Below are 18,098 nucleotides of genomic sequence, written 5' to 3' on the forward strand. Positions count from 1 at the left end.
TCACCAGAACCCGTGAATATATTGCTACATGGGAAATCACAGTTAAGGTTATTAATCATCAGAGCTTAAAATAATTACCCCAGATTAACTAGGCATAATTTAATCACAAGGGTCCTCAAAAGCGGAAGAAAGGTGGTATGACAAGACTCAGACCAGTGCTCGTAGGTCTGAAGATGAAGGGAAGGTGACACCAGCTAAGGAATATGGCCAGCCACCAGAAACTAGAGAAAGCAAGATAGCACAAGAGGCAATCATGTGACCTTGGTATATCTTTTTAGATACAGCACCAAAGATACAATCCATGCAAGAAATACTTGATAGGGCTGGTGCTGTGGCATATGGGTAAGGATGCCACCTGCAGTGCCAGCATCCCAAATGGGCACCAGTTTCAGTTCTGGCTGCTCCACTTCCAATCCAGCTCTCTGCTATGGCCTGGGAAAGCAGCAGAAGACCCCCCAAGTGCCTGGGACCCTGGATTTATATGGGAGACCCGCAAGAGGCTCCTGGACTGGCTACACATCAGCCCAGCTCCAGCCATTGCAGCCATCTGAGGAGTGAGCCAGAAGATGGAAGACCTCTCTCTCTCTCCCTCTCAAATAAATAAATCTTTAAAAAAGAAATACTTGATAAACTGGACTTAATTAAAACATCTGAGGTAGGCATTTGCGACAGCAGTTAAGACACCACCTGGGATGCTCACATCCCATATGGAGCTGGCTGAGCTCAACTACTGTCCATATTTCCAATTCCAGCTTCCTGCTAGTGCATATCATAATTGAAAATGGTATTTAAAAAATACATTTTTTATTTTTTTTTAATTTATTTATTTGACAGAGTTAGAGAGTAAAAACACATTTTAAAAACTGGTAGAAGATCCAAGTTCAAGAAAGATAGACCAAAGGATTTAAATGCAGTATCAAGTATTAAGAAAAGTTCATTTGTAAGACCCCTGCTAAAAGTAAATATTAAAATAATTTTAGCAAGGGTTAAAAAGTTTGGCTGCTGACAGTAGCCATTCCTTAAGATAACTGTGTCTCCACCTGCCTACAGAATAACCTTGGGAAACTGCCTTGTGAAATTGCTCTGTGTAACTGTCTCACGCGATAACACTTGCAGGAGTCCGGAAAAGAGTTGCAATAAGGTTCTGTGACCATTGTATAAATTTACCCCTTCCCTCACTAAAATCGCAACAAGAGTTTGCCCAATCACCAAACGCCCCGTATACATATGTTAATCAGGTGGCTATTGTCTTTAAAAACTGCTATAACCCCTGCTCAGGGCTCTCTCGCTCTCTGGACTGCCTGAGGTGCTGGGGAGCCCGTTTGCGCAAACGTATTAATAAACATCCTCTTGCTTTTGCATCTACTGGGCTGGAGTTTTGGGTCTTTGGGTGACCACCCGAGCGCGTTGGATTCCCAGATTTGGGGTCCTTCACATTGACATGTTTTAGATTGTACACTGCAACTAATCTTTACCAAGTATCAAGTTTTGGTGTCATGCCCAAAGAACACCCTCAACCTTCTACAACGGTTACTAAACTACTCCTCCCTTATCAAACTACATAGATTGGGTTTTCTTCCTATTTTTCAAATAAAAAACAGAAAAATTCAGAAATAGATAGGTGAATCTGGCTGTCTACTAAACAGACATTATATTTACAAAAAGGTAAAACAACGGTTTTCTAATTTGTTTTGTCTTGGAGAATATATTATTTTAAAAACATGTAACTTATTTTAACATAGTCTACTCTTCTTATTTTCAAATGAATACACATTCTTAAATTACTATTTTTGCTTTTAACCTGATAAATATAAACAAAAGCTCTTTTGAGGATCTCAGTAACTGCTGATGTTTAGGGGTTCTGAATCCAAAAATCTTGACAAGCACTGTATTAGAATACCTAAAGTCTAACAGATTTGATGTACCACCACAACATTGTATGTTGAAACCTCAAGCTGCAAACTAACAGTTTTTGGTGCTAGTAATTAGGGTTAGTGAAGTCACAGGGTGGGGCCTCATGAAGGGATTCATGCCCTGCACGCCTGGTGATGAGTGTGGGGAAGTTGTCTATAAGGCAGGAAGAGAACCTTTACCAGAGCCCGATGTGCTGCCATCCGGATCTCAGTCTTCCAGCCACCAAAATTATGAGAAAACTAATGTGTACTGCTGAAGTCACACGGTGTGCGGTGTTCTGTTAGCAAATACAGTACATAACAGTAAAAAAGATTGGAAACATTTCAAATTAAGGGAACTGGTAAACAAACGGCGACTGCCTGCGAACAAGGGAAGGCGATGGCGCTGCGGGGTGGGGCCGCTCCCTGGAAACCACACTCCACAGTGTCTCCCTCCAATCCACACCTCCCCTCCCGTCCGTCTGCGCGTCTATACTGCCTCCGCGGACTTCCTGCGGGCCTCCTGCTCCGACACATGAACGGCCGCAGCACGCAGGACACCCGGGCCCACGCGGCACAGTGACTCTGGGACAAGTGACAGCTGGACACGGTCGGGGTCGTCGGGTCCCGGGGTCCCGGAGTTCCTGAGCTGTTTTCCCGGCACAGGGTGCGTTTTGTGACGCGCAGGCCGCATCCGCAAGGGCTGACAGAACGCAGATTCTCAGCGCACAGGTCTGTCCCCGGGCTTGTGAAAGTAACGTCCCCCTCACGGGTGGCTCTGCATCCCGACGCGGCGCCCTCCAAGGGGCACCGGGCAAACAGGGAGCGAGGCGCCAGGCCGCGGCCGTCGCAGGCAGCCGAGCCCGCTCCGGGAGCGCAGGAGAGAGGCCGCCCCGCCCCGAGGGACGGCGGGGCCCCGGGCTTACCGGGCCTCGGCGCTGGGCAGCCACGGAGCCAGGCCAGCAGCAGCAGCAGGCGCAACATGGCGTTGGTACTGGGCGCCGAGCGGGAACTGACGGCGCGGCCGTTGGGCGGGAAGCCGTCGAGCGCCGTTATCCATCTGCGGGCGGTGTTCTCGCGAGACCCTGGAGCGGGATTCCCGCGGCGCCCGGAGGCTGCCGGCTGCGCGCCGCCCCAGCCCCGGGCTCGGCCCCCACACACCTGCCCCTCCAGTGTGATGGCCCAGAGAACCAACGCGTTCTCCTTTAGTAACACACGTTAGCAAAGGTGGTGTGGTTAGACGTATCGGTGAAGGTTTCACCAGGGTTGTATCTAAAAGTAGAACTTTAATTGTTGTGATCGTAATGCGTATTTAGGAAGATACTGGGAGACAGAATTTCAAATTATTTATTGTAAATGTTATATCTGTATATGTACATATACACAACCCAAAAAATCGTTTAAAACTAATGAAATTCAGTTAATAAACATATTAAACTTTATTATGAAAGGTTATGAAAAAATTTAAAGTGTTTCAAATTTTATTGTCCATACCATTTCTTACATAGTAAAAATTCATTTTTAATAAAGCTAAGACAATCGTTCACAGATACCACACTAACTTTTGTATTTAAGAAAACCATTTCTTTTTTTCCACCCAAATTTCTATGAAAATATCTGTGACAAGAGACAAGATCCAGCTCACCCTAGTAAATGTAAACATTCTAAATGATTTAAAATCCAGCTATGAAAATTCAAATGTTAGACTTAAAGTGCTCATGAAATTCTCAAGTGCTTCTGTAACTGCTCAACTGACTGAAGGTATTAAAATTGCTCCTGCTTTATTACAGCCATGAATCAACTGCATATCTGATTACATTTTTAAATACCTCGTACCTTAAAGCTGATAATTTAAAATGCTATTGTAAAAGGATGTCATGCTTTAACATGATTCATAATAAATTCTAATATTAAATTCATTTTTCTAATAATCATCTTGTAGTTGAAAGATCATAAAAATGAAGCTAATAATTGTGTGAATACACACACTCAGTGTGTTTTTTGCATTTTCAAGGTAGTGTAACACTTTAATGGTGGTTCTTGTGCATTCTTAAGACAGACTAACTGTTCATGTAGTGAATGAGTGACAAGATTCTAACATATGATTATTAATCCATGCAATATGAAAATCATTCAGTATTTTTGGTGGCTAATTAGTTTTCACAGGTTATTAGTTATCACATGTTCACCAGCAATTACATTAATGATAACTAAGGTCAAAAGTACAAAATAACAGTTAAGCACATAACGAAAACTTTTATATCAATATAGTTAATTTGAGAATCACTGCAACATCGTGTTCAAAATAACAATCTATGTTAAGTGCATTAACTTCACAGATGACTGAATAAGACTTAGTAATGGAAATGAAAATGCTACTCTAAATTCCCTGGCTTTACCACACTTCCTTGTATTTCTCAACTCCTACACTTTATTTCTGTTTCTCTGTGTTAGTACAGTTTTGTGGTATTTTGTTTTCATTCATAGTTGCAACAGGAAAAAAAGGCTTTTCAAGAAAGTATCAGAAAGAAAAAGTATAAGCTCAGTTCCCTGAAGACTTTTGCAAAAAGAGGAATTAAAAAAAAAAAAAAATCAAGTGAGGGAACTATATAAAGGAGGTGCAGGTGCAGGACGAGCAGGAATTAAATTTCCCTGAGATGATATTTTCGGTTGTGGTGGAGGTGGCCTGTGAGAGGGAAAAAAAGAGGGTTAGTTAATAGTGGGTTTGGAATGAATGAAATTATGCTATATTTACTACAAGATCAACATAACATCATCCTCAACCCACCTGAAACAGGTAAGGGTATTTATATTTTGAGGTTGTTGTAAATATGATATTCCATTGTTAAAGGGCTCTAAGTAGAGTCTAAAAAGCAATAACTACCTACCTTAAATTAATATTACTCCTTAATAGTGAAGGTTCTAGGTTACATGTTTAACATTGTAAATTTAAATTCAGAAGAAAGTTGGGACCACCACATGTATTGCACACTTTATTTGCTGCTTGAATATAAAGGCAGCAAATTACTGCTCAGTGTAAACCTAGTTCTTTGTTTACATGCATAGAGCTGAAATTCCTCCTCCCTCAAACATAATAGCTACTCAGAATTTTACTGGCTATTACTTGTATACTCACCTCTCTTAGTTCTTATACACAACCAATTTTAGTGTAACTCCACCACACTAGAATACCACATGGGGTAAATATGTGTCTCACAATTTACACATTCTCTCCATTTTCAGTTGGAGTTCAATGTACTCTTACTGCATAATAAAGATCACATGTGAGGTCACTCCTCAGTGTTGCAATGTAACTGTAACTTGAAGGACTTTTGGTTTGGGAGGGGTCACATGTATTTACGGAATCCAAAATGTAGCAATAAATTTTCTCCTTTCCTTATGATTTTAAGCCCATCCGTTGAGTCCCTTAATCTCAGTTAATTTTTTAATTCTAGAATTTACATGGATTCCTTTTTTAAAATATCAGTTCTGTGCTGAAATTTTCAATCTTAACTATTACTTTTGTGATATAATCATAATAGTTATTTTAAAGTCAATATCTCACAACTATTAACTTAATACCTTCTATTTTTATGATCTATTGCTTCTTGTTTCCATAACACTTTCTTTTGTTTTATAGCTGGCTTTTTTTAGTAGGAGATAAACATTTTTTAAAAAAATCACATAAATCAGTTAAGGGTATAGTTCACTCTTACCCCTGGGATTCCAAGACAAAGTCTGGGTACTTCCTTCTTGGCAGGATTGCAGTGTTTGTCCACTACCCTGTGAGTTTGCTGAAGGTATACATCAGCTTCCTAGCCTCTTGGTTATCACTTTCAAAAAAGGTGGACCCATTCAGGACAGAATAGTGGCCCCAAATCTGGGATCACTAGACTTCCTCTTCTACTGGACCTTTCCCCACAATTGGTCTCTTCCTTGGTCTCCACTACCTGCAAACCACTTATTTTCTAACTCATCATTTTCCAAACTGGTCTCAATGGAAAGGCTGGCCCAACCCAACTGTACTCCTACCGCTGGTTATTTCAAAAGACTTTGCTTCTGAATCACACACATTAAAGGCTGCAGCAACAGTTGATTGCATGTTTTGCTCAGGCTTCTTTAAATACCATTTTCACACTGTACTAACATGACAAGTTATAAAAAAAATTTTAGGGGCCAACATTGTGGTATAGCAGGTAAAGCCACACCTACAGTGCCGGCATTCCATATGGGCACCAGTTCAAGTCCAGGCTGCTCCACTTCCAATCCAGATCTCTGCTATGGCCTGAGAAAGCAGAAGATGGCCCAAGTCCTTGGGCTCCTGCACCTGTGGGAGACCTGGAAGAAGCTTCTGGCTCCTGGCTTCAGATCAGTGCAGCTCCAGCTGTTGTGGCCATCTGGGGAGTGAACCAGTAGATGGAAGAACTCTCTCTCTCTCTCTCTCTCTCTGCCTCTGCATCTCTCCCTCTATAACTCTTTCAAATTAATAAATAAATCTTTAAAAAAAATTTTAAAGTCTTTATGCAAACTGTGTTCTTTCTAAACTTACCCTCAAGTTCACAACCTAAATACTCAAGTCTAAATTAGATATAAAAGAAATTATTTTTAATTATATTGGCCTTTTTAATATTTTCATTTATTAATTTATTTTATTTCTTAGAAAAGGAGAAAGAAACAGAGATCTTCTATCTGATGGTTCCCCAAATGCCTACAACAACGCAGGATGGGCCAGTAACTCAATCCCAGTCTCCCATCTGGGTGGCAGGGATCCAACTACAAAGCCAGGACTCTGATATGGGATGGGAATGTCCCAATCAGTATCTTTACACTGCCCTCCCCCAGGGAAAGTATTAGACATTAATAATCCCCAGGCTTTATTCTGGCCAAACAATCTAAAACAAACTCATTTCAGACCTTGATGGGAAGTGCTGAGGTTGCTTGGCTGCATAGGTTGGTACTGGAAATCTGTTTGCATATATAGGCTAAAAAGAAAACAAAATTTAAAGGTTATTATGACAATGTCATCACAAATATATTTCCATACAGTTTATCATTTTATTTATGAAATTTATTAACACACTTAAAGTCACATGACAGATTACTAAAAGACATTTTACTTATTCAACATATCTTTATCACTGAATTTGGGATACTTAATTCTCTTAAGGCTTTATTGTTTTTAGTCAGTAACAATAAACTACTATAATCTTGGTTAAAACCAATTGTATTAAAATATAACATTTTCTGTTATCAATATATCTTGAATAAAATCTAAGTTTATTGCTGAGGTTTAAACCTATTTAGTACCTAGTAGGTACTATAAATACTATTAATCTGTAATTCTTGATTTGGGAATTCATTATATTCTTCCTTGACAAAGGGAGGTAAAAAGTTTTACAAGAAAGTGGAGACTGTATAACTTGTTCTCAAATAAAAAAGTACAAAGCTAAAACATTTTCCACTGATCACATTATATTGGTGTAAGTTAGGGAAGATCAGGTGGAATTACTAAATTCATGATTAAGTAACTTTGACCAAGATGGTCTCTATAATATATTGTTAAACCCTAAAGCTCTGAGTTATAAGGGGCAAACTATGCAGTGTTGGGGAACCTTAAGCACTATCTGACTCCTGTGTTTCTATCACCTGCTGTCCCCCATCCCCATATCTAAATGATTTGCATGTACTATGAACATGGAGAAGATATGTAAGAAAATGTCTGCATTCCTTTCTACCCAGCCACAGTAACAGCATTTTAAAGGTACAAATTCTACTTCTCAGGATGATGATTTGATAAAGGGATAGACACATTAATTAGCTGATAGACACTCATTTTGTAAAGATATTCATGGAATTAGAAGACAGCACATAGAGACAACTACACAAAATAGGGAGAATTATATATGCCAAATGATGATATCAACAAAGAAACAGGAACTATGAAAAAGAATTAAAGGATAATTCTTGAGTTGAAAATACAACACAAAATTGAAAAATTCACTACAGGGATTCAACAGCAGACATGACCGGGCAGAACAAAGTATCAGAGAATCCAAAAATGGGATGTTCAAAATGATAGAAGCAGAGAAGCAAAAAGTAAAGAGGATGGACAATAAACTGCAACATAAAATCACATGAAAATACAAAACTCAAAGGTAGGGGCCAGCGTTGTGACACAACAGATTAAGGTGCCACTTGTAACTTCAGAATCCTTTAGCAGAGTGCTGGTCAAAGACCCAGCTAACTGCTAATGTATCTCAATGCAGCAGATGATGGCCCAAGTACTTGAGGACCTCCCACCAACGAGAGAGACCTGGATGGATTCCAGGCTCCAGGCTTCAGCCTGAACCAGCCCCAGGTGGATAGCTGAATAGGAGGAAAAAATGTGATTTTGACCAGGGAAACATAGCAGAGGAAGTGTATTCCCAGGGATGACTTGGAGAGAAGTTTGAAGCAGAAATTCTACAGAAAGAAGAGGTATGCCGTAGAGCAGTGTGGACAGAGCAGACACACAGCAGTGAGCAGGGACACCACACATGAACCCTGCATCCGGGGGTTGGAAGAGACACTAGCTAATGTGAGTGAGGCGGGAGAAGGACTACAGGCAGCCCATGCCACTGGGATACTGCATGAGAACCATGTAGACCACACTTTGATTCCAATCTGAAGCCCTGGCTGGGGAACAAGGTACCCACCTAATACAGCAAAGGAAAAGCACATTTCTTTCTCTCCATCCTCACACAAGGGTGCTGGGTAACCAGTGGGGAGAGGCACCATCTTGGCACCAAGAGAGGCTGTGATGATCTCAGAGCATAACTAGGGGATTTTACCATAAAGAAAAATCTGCAGTTCCCACTGACTTTGACTCTGGCTAGGAGGGTTCACGAGGGCTGGGCACCCATTTAGCATTGTGAGGTGCTCACATCCTTACAACTTATAGCAGGCTCTGGGACTCAGAATGCCAATGTGAAGCACACATAGGCAACTGTCTCTGAGGACTTCACTGCTCTCTCCATGGATGGGGCAGGCTTGCAGGGCTGAGAGGAGATCCTCTGTACCCCATGATTGTGGCAGCCTTGTGTGCTGTGTCTCTGGGCAATCACTGTGTCTAGCATCAGAAGCTCAGAGCCCCCTGACTGCCTTGTGGGTCATTGCAAAAAGTTCCATGCTCACACTGGGGATTGTACACATCCTTGTACGGTACATGCACCAGAGTGGGTGAGAGTTGTACCCACTGTGGGCTAACCCAGGCAGTTATCACCTTGGCAGAGAAGAGGTGAGGTTGCGATTAAACCAACAGGTATGATCCCACCCTCCCCCCCTGCTGACAATAAAGGAGATCTACCATGCCCAACCTGGCATTCACCCTGGATTCTCACTCCACCTTTGAGCACTGCCCAGAGCTCCCCGGCTACAGCCAAACCATGCCTCTGGGTATTCACTGAAGAAGCAGACACTCTACTAAGCTACAGAAGTATAATTCATAAGGAAAACCCATTAGTGGAGAAAAACAACTGTTTCCACAAATGCCTAAAAATAAAAGCAGATATATAAGAAACAACAATAAGGAGGAAAATACTACTTCCTTAAAGGAACACAACAACATTTCATTATAGGAATGTGACAGCAAAGAGATGGATGAAATGCCTGAAAGAAAATTCAAAAGAATGATCACAGGATTCTTCAGGAGCAAAAAGAACCAAATTCATGAGTTAAAGAAATCCACATATGATATAAATGAAAAATTTTCCTGTGAGTTAGTGATTGAGAAATCAAACAAATATTAGAAATGAAAATTTCAATATGTGAAATAAAAAAATACATTGCAAAGCCTTAACAAAAGACTTGGTGAGGCAGAATAAAGAATATCCAAGCTAGAAGACAAATCTTTGGAAATTTTTAAGACCAAAAAACAAAAAAAGACAAAATTAGAAAAATTAAAAACAGTGGCTGAGGAGCCAGCGCTGTGGCACAGTAGGTTAATCCTCTGCCTGCAATATCAGCATTCCATATGGGTGCCGTTTCTAGTCCTAGCTGCTCCTCTTCCAATCCAGCTCTCTGCTATGGCCTGGGAACGCAGGGAAAGATGGTCCAAGTATTTGGGCCCCTGCACCCGCGTGGGAGACCCAGAGGTGGTTCCTGTCTCCTGGCTTAGGATCAGCCCAGCTCCAGCCATTGCAGCCATTTGGGGAATGAACCAGCAGATGGAAGGCCTCTCTCTCTGTCTCATACTCTGTCTGTAACTTTACCTCTCAAATAAATAATTAAAATCTTAAAAAAAAAAAAAGCCAGTGATTGAGATTTATGGGCTACTATCAAATGACCCAACATATGGGTCTTAGGAGTTCCTGGTGGTGTGGAAACAGAGAATGGATTAGAAGATATATTCAGTGAAATACTTACAGAAAACTTCTCTGATTTGGAGAAACAAAGGGACAACCCAGTACAGAGAGCACACAGAAATCATAATAGACTGGACTACGAAAGATCTTCACCATGACACAATGTAGTCAAACTTTCAAGAGCAGAACATAAAGAAAAGATTCTAAAATGTGCACCAGAGAAATGCCAGCGTATCTTCAGAGGATCTCTAATGAGACCGACAGCTGATTTTTCATCAAAAACCCTCAGGCTAGAAGGGAATGGAGAGACATAGTACAAGTATTTAAAACTATCAACCTAAAATACTATCTCCTGCAAAGCTTTCATTTATGAATGAAGGTGAAATAAGGACTTTCTATAACAAATAGAAATAGAAGAAATCTGTCATCACTCATCCAGCCTTACAAATGAACCTTAAGGATGTGTTACACAAGAAACACAGAAATATCGTCATCTTTAAGAAATAATCTGAAGGCTCAAAAAAATCCTAGTAAAAGTACAAAAGAAACCCAAAAAAGCCAATAGGAATATTTACATTAAAAAAGGCAGGGCCAAGTCATTACTTATCAATAGTTACCATGAATGTAAATGGCCTAAATTCTCCAATTAAAAGACACATAGTGGCTGAATGGCTTAAAAAACAAGACCCAGCTAGCTCTTTGCTGCCTACAAGAAACACAACTCACCAACAAAGATGCACAGAGAATAAAAGTAAAAGCATATAAAAAGATATTCGACTTTAATGGAAAGCAAAAATGAGTGAGCAGGCCCTGGCAGCTATGCCAAGAATTGGATCACTGGAAATGGACCTGCCCTGGAGTCGAAGGATGCCCAGGTCAGAGCCACAGATCTTATTGGCTCTAAGCTGAAAAGCCCTTCACTCAGCCCAACTTCCAAAGTGACCACCACAGCTGAGGGGATGGCCAAGTAGGGTCAGCAACATTGCAGGCAGAACTGTAAATTTCTTGTTAGAGATGACCCCTGCCTTTACCTGGCCAGCTCTCCTCCCAGGCCAGCCAAGTAATGAAAGTCAACAGAGTGCCTTCCCCTAGGAGGTTCACACCTCCCTTAGGATGTACCCCATGTGAAGAGGTAGATAGGTCTGGGCCTCTTAACATACAAGGCCTAAAGCCCACCAGATTATTATCAAGCCCCTTCTATCAGGTTCTATTTGCCTCTCAATCAGAAAGCTTAATTGTAGCTTAGACAGCACCTTTCTTAGCTCCTCTAATAATGACTCTGTCCTTTGTTCTAGACCCTGTCCAGCGCACTTGGGCCTCATTCCTTCATAATCATAACCTCTACTCTACCACCAATGGCTCTACTCCCAACCTGTGTGTACTGATGGTCCTCTTCCCAACTTAATGCTGTATAATTGTTCAGACCTGGTTAATGCCACTCTTAGGAACATTGGTTACTATCCTCACCCTGTCTTTTATGACCTTGTCTAAATATGATCAGAGTCGGCAAACATGGAAGGCTTCCATAGCCTTGGCAACTCATGACGAGAGCCTAGGATGGTTACTGGTGCCATAAACTAGAGTGTCAATTTGTTGGGTCAACAACAGGAGTCACTGTGCACTTGCTCCTCATGTGGGATCTCTGTCCTTAATGTGCTGTACATTGTGATTTAATGCTATAACTAGTACTCAAACAGTATGTTCCACTTTGTGTTTCTACGTGGGTGCAAACTGTTGAAATCTTTACTTAATATATACTAAACTGATCTTCTGAATATAAAGAGCATTGAAAATGAATCTTGATGTGAGTAGAAGGGGAGAGGGAGCGGGAGAGGGGAGGGTTGCAGGTGGGAGGGAAGTTATGGGAGGGGGAAGCCATTGTAATCCATAAGCTGTACTTTGGAAATTTATATTCATTAAATAAAAGTTAAAGAATAAAAAATTTTAAAAAAATGAGTGAGCAGGTGAAGCAATATTAATATCAGACAAAATAAATGTTGACAGAAAAACTGTTAAAAAAGACAAAAAAGAGTACTGTGTAAGAATTAAGAGATCAAACCAATAGTAAGATGTGACTTAGTGAATGTATATTCACCCAATGGCAAGGCATCTTGCTATTTAAAAAACTATTAATTGTTGCTGTGGATTCGTTCTGAGAGGAGAAGTGTGGTGGGGGCAAGAGGCATGGAGTCACAACACAGACACCAGGAAGTCAGATGAAAGCAGGCTAGAGGTGAGCAGCTTGCAGACTTGTTTATTTCAGTTGGTGCAGCAGCTCATATAGCCGAGGCAGCTAATCCAGTCAAGGGGCAGTTTATGCCATAACCAATCACTGCCTGTTGCCAGGTAGGCTCCTCTGCCAGGTGGGTTCAACCACCATTTCCTGAGTAACTGACGCTCACTCGCCAGCGCCATCTTGGCACGGCCTTCTCATTCCACCACAATTAATGGATTCAAAGGGAGACATAACTCCAATACAATAATAATGAGAGATTTCGACAACCCACTTTCATCAATGGACAAATCAACTAGACAGAAAATCAACAAACAACAGAGCTAATCTAAAAGTAGACCAAATGGACCTAACTGATATCTACAGAACATTTCATTCCCACACTTGAAGAATACACATTCTTTTCATCAGTGCATGAAATTTTCTCTAGGATAAACCATATGCTAGGCCATAAAGCAGATCTAGGCAAATTCAAAAAAGAAATGAAACCATACTATGTATCTTTTCTGACCACAATGGAATGAACCTGGAAATTAACAACTCAAGAACCACTAGAAAATATGCCAACACATGGAGACTGAACAACACACTACTGAATGAACAGTGGGTCACAGAACAAATCAAAAGGGAAATTAAAAAAAAATTCCTGGAAAGGAATAAAGATGACAATACAACATATCAAACTCGTGCAATACAGCATAACCAGTGTCAAAAGAATTTTACAGCAATTAGTGCCTACATCAAGAAATTGAAAAAGCATCAAATAAATGAGCTATCAATGTATCTCAAGGAGTTAGAAAAAAAACACAACCCAAACCCAAAATTAGTAGGAGTAAAGAAATAATTGAAATTAGAAAAGATATAAAAAAATTGAACACAAAAAAGATACAAAAGATCAGAGAAATGAAGAGTTGGTTCTTTGAAAAAAAAAAAAAAAAAAAACAAAACAAAATTGACTCAACTAACACTCTCCCACCAAAAAGAGGTAGAAGACTCCCAAATATAAAATCAGCCATGAAAAAGGAGATGCAACAACAGATAACACAGAAATAAAAACAAACATCAGGAATTACTACAAACAGCCAAGTGCCAACAAACTGGAAAAAATGGATAGACTCCTGGACATATACAATCTACTAAAGATGAGTCATGAAGACAGTGAAAACCTAAACATAGCAAAAACCAAGATGGAGACTGAATCAGTAATAAAGACATTCCTTACAGAGAAACATTCAGGACTAGAGAGCTTCAATACTGAATTCTACCAGACTTTTAAATAAGAACTAATTCTAACTCTTCTCAAACTATTTAAAATAACTGAAAAGGAGGCAATATTCCTAAACTCCTTCTATGAGGCCAGCATCACCTTCATTCAAAATCAAAAAGATATAACAAAGAAAGACAACTATAGACCAATATCCCTGATGAACATGGATGCAAAAATTCCCATGAAAATACTAGCTAATTGAATCATACAACACAGAAAGATGATTCCCCTGGAACAAGTGGGATTTATCACTGGTAAACAGCAATAGTTCAATATATGCAAATCAATAAATGTCATACATCACATTAATAATAAGTTAAAGGATAAAAATCAGGTGATTATCTTAATAGATGCAAAGAGAATTTGATAAAATACAACATCCTTCATGTTGAAAACCTTAAGCAAATTAGGTACAGAAAGAATATTCTGTAACACAATCAAAGCAATATATTAACAAACCATAGCCAGCATCACATTGAGTGGGGAAAAATTGGAAGCATTTCCAACAAGATTTGGAACCAGACAAGGATGACCACTGTCACCACTGCTATTCAATATAGTCCTGGAAGTTTTAACCACAGCCTTTAGGTAAGAAAAAGAAATCGGCCGGTGTCGTGGCTCACTTGGCTAATCCTCTGCCTGCGGCGCCGGCACCCCAGGTTCTAGTCCTGGTTGGGGCGCCAGATTCTGTCCTGGTTGCTCCTCTTCCAGTCCAGCTCTCTGCTGTGGCCCGGGAAGACAGTGGAGGATGGCCCAGGTCCTTGGGCCCTGCACCTGCATGGGAGACCAGGAGGAAGCACCTGGCTCCTGGCTTCAGATGGGTGCAGTGCGCCGGCCATAGCGGCCATTTGTGGGGTGAACCAACAGAAGGAAGACCTTTCTCTCTGTCTCCCTCTCTCAACTGTCTAACTCTGTCTGTCAAAAAAGAATTTTTTTTAAAAAAATGAAAAAGAAATCAAAGGAACACAATTATAAAGGAGGAAGTAAAAATCTCCCTGTTTCCAGGTGACATGATTCTATATGTAGGTGAACCAAAAGACTCTACTAACAGACTACCGAAACTCATGAGAGTTAGGTAAAGTTTCAGGATATAAAATTAACACACAAAAATCAATATCCTTTGTTTACACAGACAATGTCTGGCCAAGAAAGAACTTGTAAGATCAGTCCCATTCAGAACAGCTAAAAAAAAAAATTTAAGAAAAAAAAATTAAATATTTTAGAATAACTTTAACCAAAGATGTGAAAGATCTCTATGATGAAAATTATAAAACAATAAAGAAAAAATAAAAGACAAAAAAAATGGAAAAATCTTCCTTGCTCGTGGTTTGGAAGAATTACTACCATGAAAATGTCCATACTACCCAAAGCAATTTATAGCGTCAATGTAACATAATCAAAATATCAACAACAGTTTTCCAGACTTAAAGAAAACAATGCTAAAATTCATATGGAATTTTATAAAATAAATAAATAAAAACTACTAGGACAAATTACAAAATATAATCTTATACTATTCTGAGTACGTATAACACTTTTGAATCTTACTAGATCTTTAAAACCAACATAAAAATGATTATTAATCTATGTTAATGGTATGTATTTCAAAAAGGTAGTCTGGGACAGCAATAACATAAGAATGGGATATAAAAAGTTTTTGATTATACTTGAAGTTATCAGTTTAAAATACATACTTGTAGCTTTAAGATGTTTCATGTAATTGCAATGGTAATCACAAAGAAAATACCAAAAGAATATGCACAGAGATAAATGACAATCAAAATGTATCACTATTGGGACAAGCATTTGGCCTAGCAGTTGAAACCACTGGTTAAGATACCCACACCCCATAATGAAGTAGCTGGATTCAATATCTACCTCCTGTTCCTGCCTCACTTCCTGCTAATGAAGATCCAGGAAGGCAGCAGTGGTGGCCCAAGTACTTGGGTTCCTGTTACCCTCATGAAGATCTGGACTGAGCTCCTGGCTCCCAGTTTCTACATATCTCAATCCCAACCATTGCGAACATCTGGGAAATGAACCAGAATGTGGAAACTTGAGCTCTTTCATTCTCTCACTATTTCAAGTTAATAATAATAAAAAAATTTATTATTAAAAAAAATTAGACACAAAACAACAAAGAGAAGAAAGAAGGTCCAAAAGCTACAAAACATTAAGAAATAACAAAATGGCGATAGTAAGTCCTTTCCTATCAGTAATTAAGCTAAACAAACCCATTTAAAGCAAATAAAAAAAGATATCAAGGATAGCAATACTCAACACCAGAAAAAAAAAAAAAAAAACTGACATGAACTCTAGCAAAAGGCGGCGTGATACAACAATAAAGAGGTCAGATTGTGAGAAGGATACAGAAATTATGAACTCATCTGCCCAAATACCTTACTCAGGCAGCCTTTCTCATAGGGGAATCTAGTCAGCACAGACCAGCACCTCAATAAAGAAAGCTCCCTGGAAAATTCACCGCTACTTTGTTTCAGAGAAGGAAACCACTGTCCCCTCCCCCAACCCTCAAAGCATGGGACACAGCAAGGTGGCACCATCTTGAGTAAGGAGTCACTGTTGGAATTCATACTGTACTAGGAGACAGAGGTTCTTGCATATCTCCTTTGCAGAGACCCCATGGACACATTAAGTCTAGCAAGTTGACTGAACCTCAAAGTACCAACTGGGCCCAGCAGAGCAAGGGCAACCACAGCACCATAGCCCACACAGCACTTTACACCCCAGGGTACAGTGGAGGCAGGGCAGTTAGGATATCCAGCCTCTAGGATCCTAGACGTAGGAGTTTATGTCCCCTCTTATCTTAGGGATAAGTTTCTTCCCTCAGTCTCCCCTTCCCCAGTCACTCAAAACATTGCTCATTGTTGCTGAAACCTGAGTGCACCACAATTCGGTCAGAGTTCTCATATATCTGCCTGGTCTGCATATTGAGGCTCAGAGCTCCATCTGCACAAGGGATGGTTTCTGCAGGAAGGTCTAAGCACACAATAAGAAGTGTAGGGGCCAGTGCTGTGGCGTAGCAGGTAAAGCCGCCCCTGCAGTGCCAGCATCCCATATGGGCGCTGGTTCGAGTCCCAGCTGTTCCACTTCCAATCCAGCTCTCTTTTATGGCCTGGGAAAGCAGTAGAAGATGGTCCAGGTCCTTGGACCCCTGCACCTGTGTGGGAGACCCGAAAGAAGTTCCTGGCTCCTGGCTTCGGATCAGTGCACTCCAGCTGTTGCGGCCATCTGGGGGAGTGAACCAGAGGATGGAAGACCTCTCTCTGCCTCTGCCTCTCTGTAACTCTTTCAAGTACACAAATAAAATCTTTTTTAAAAAGTGAAGTGTGTACATACTCTAGACAGTGTGGACATTTGGGAGGGCAAACACACTTTGAACAGTGAACCAGCCAGCGCCCAACACCAGCACAGCAAAGTGTCTACAGAATAAGCTCTACACTACAGGGATCCAGGTCCTCCCACTGACCAGAGTTAGAATTTCTATGCCCCACCCAGAAAGCTGCCTGGGCTTTCTGGCCCCACACAGTGTGCTACCTAAGGGCAAGCCCTGCCCAGTGCAGCACACAGTACACCACTCAGGGCTTTAGCCTGGGCTGTCCATGCCACACCTGGCCAAGGGTACAAATCCGATGCTGGAGACCCAGGCCCAGACTTTCTGTATCCTGCCTAAGCTCAACATGTATCTCAGGACTCCAGAACTTCCCACAGAGGCTGCTAAGTTTCTATGCTGCTCCAATGCTAGTATGCTGTTTCTCCTTTGCAACTCTGGCCTGAGGTTTCTGCATTTCATCCCATGCAGCCCATGGAGGGTGGCCTACACCCCAACTCTCCTGCAGGACCTGCTCTCAACACCTGAGAAGCTCCTAACTCCAGGACCTCCACTGGGTGAAGTCAACGGAACAATGTGACAGGAATTCCAGCAACCACACTGAACTACTGCTACCAACAACTATAACCCACATGCCCTCACCAACACACACACAAAAAGGTATATAGAGACTACTACAGTGCCCAACCAGAGCTAAAGACAAAGTAGGCTATCAAACCAATATCTAAAGGCATATCTTCAGAAAAAAAGCAATCAACAAAAACCATCATCCAAAAGTGAAAGAAACAAAATTTAACATAGAAACACAAAAAATATCAATAAACAAGGCAATATGATACCCCAAAAGACTGATAATGTATTAGTGTCAGAATAAAGAAATGGAGGGGCCGGCGCCGTGGCTGACTTGGTTAATCCTCCGCCTGCGGCGCCAGCATCCCATATGGGCACCAGGTTCTAGTCCCAGTTGTTCCTCTTCCAGTCCAGCTCTCTGCTGTGACCTGGGAGGACAGTGGAG

General features: G+C 40.8%; 1 protein-coding gene across 3 annotated transcripts in view; it reads right to left on the minus strand.

Annotated features, from left to right (window-relative positions):
- Positions 1-3,221: 3,221 nt before the first annotated feature.
- ADAM9 (ADAM metallopeptidase domain 9) overlaps positions 3,222-18,098 on the minus strand; it is a 151,187-nt gene continuing 136,310 nt past the window's right edge. For all 3 annotated transcript variants that reach the window (XM_062212891.1, XM_062212892.1, XM_062212890.1), the window contains 2 exons: positions 6,807-6,874; positions 3,222-4,578 (listed from right to left, as the gene is read on the minus strand). In XM_062212891.1, the coding sequence (XP_062068875.1) occupies positions 4,485-4,578; positions 6,807-6,874 (162 nt within the window). In that variant the 3' untranslated portion in view covers positions 3,222-4,484. The remainder of the gene's footprint in view (positions 4,579-6,806; positions 6,875-18,098) is intronic.

Source organism: Lepus europaeus, chromosome 16 (genome assembly GCF_033115175.1).
Source record: "Lepus europaeus isolate LE1 chromosome 16, mLepTim1.pri, whole genome shotgun sequence".
Taxonomy (NCBI): Eukaryota; Metazoa; Chordata; class Mammalia; order Lagomorpha; family Leporidae; genus Lepus; species Lepus europaeus.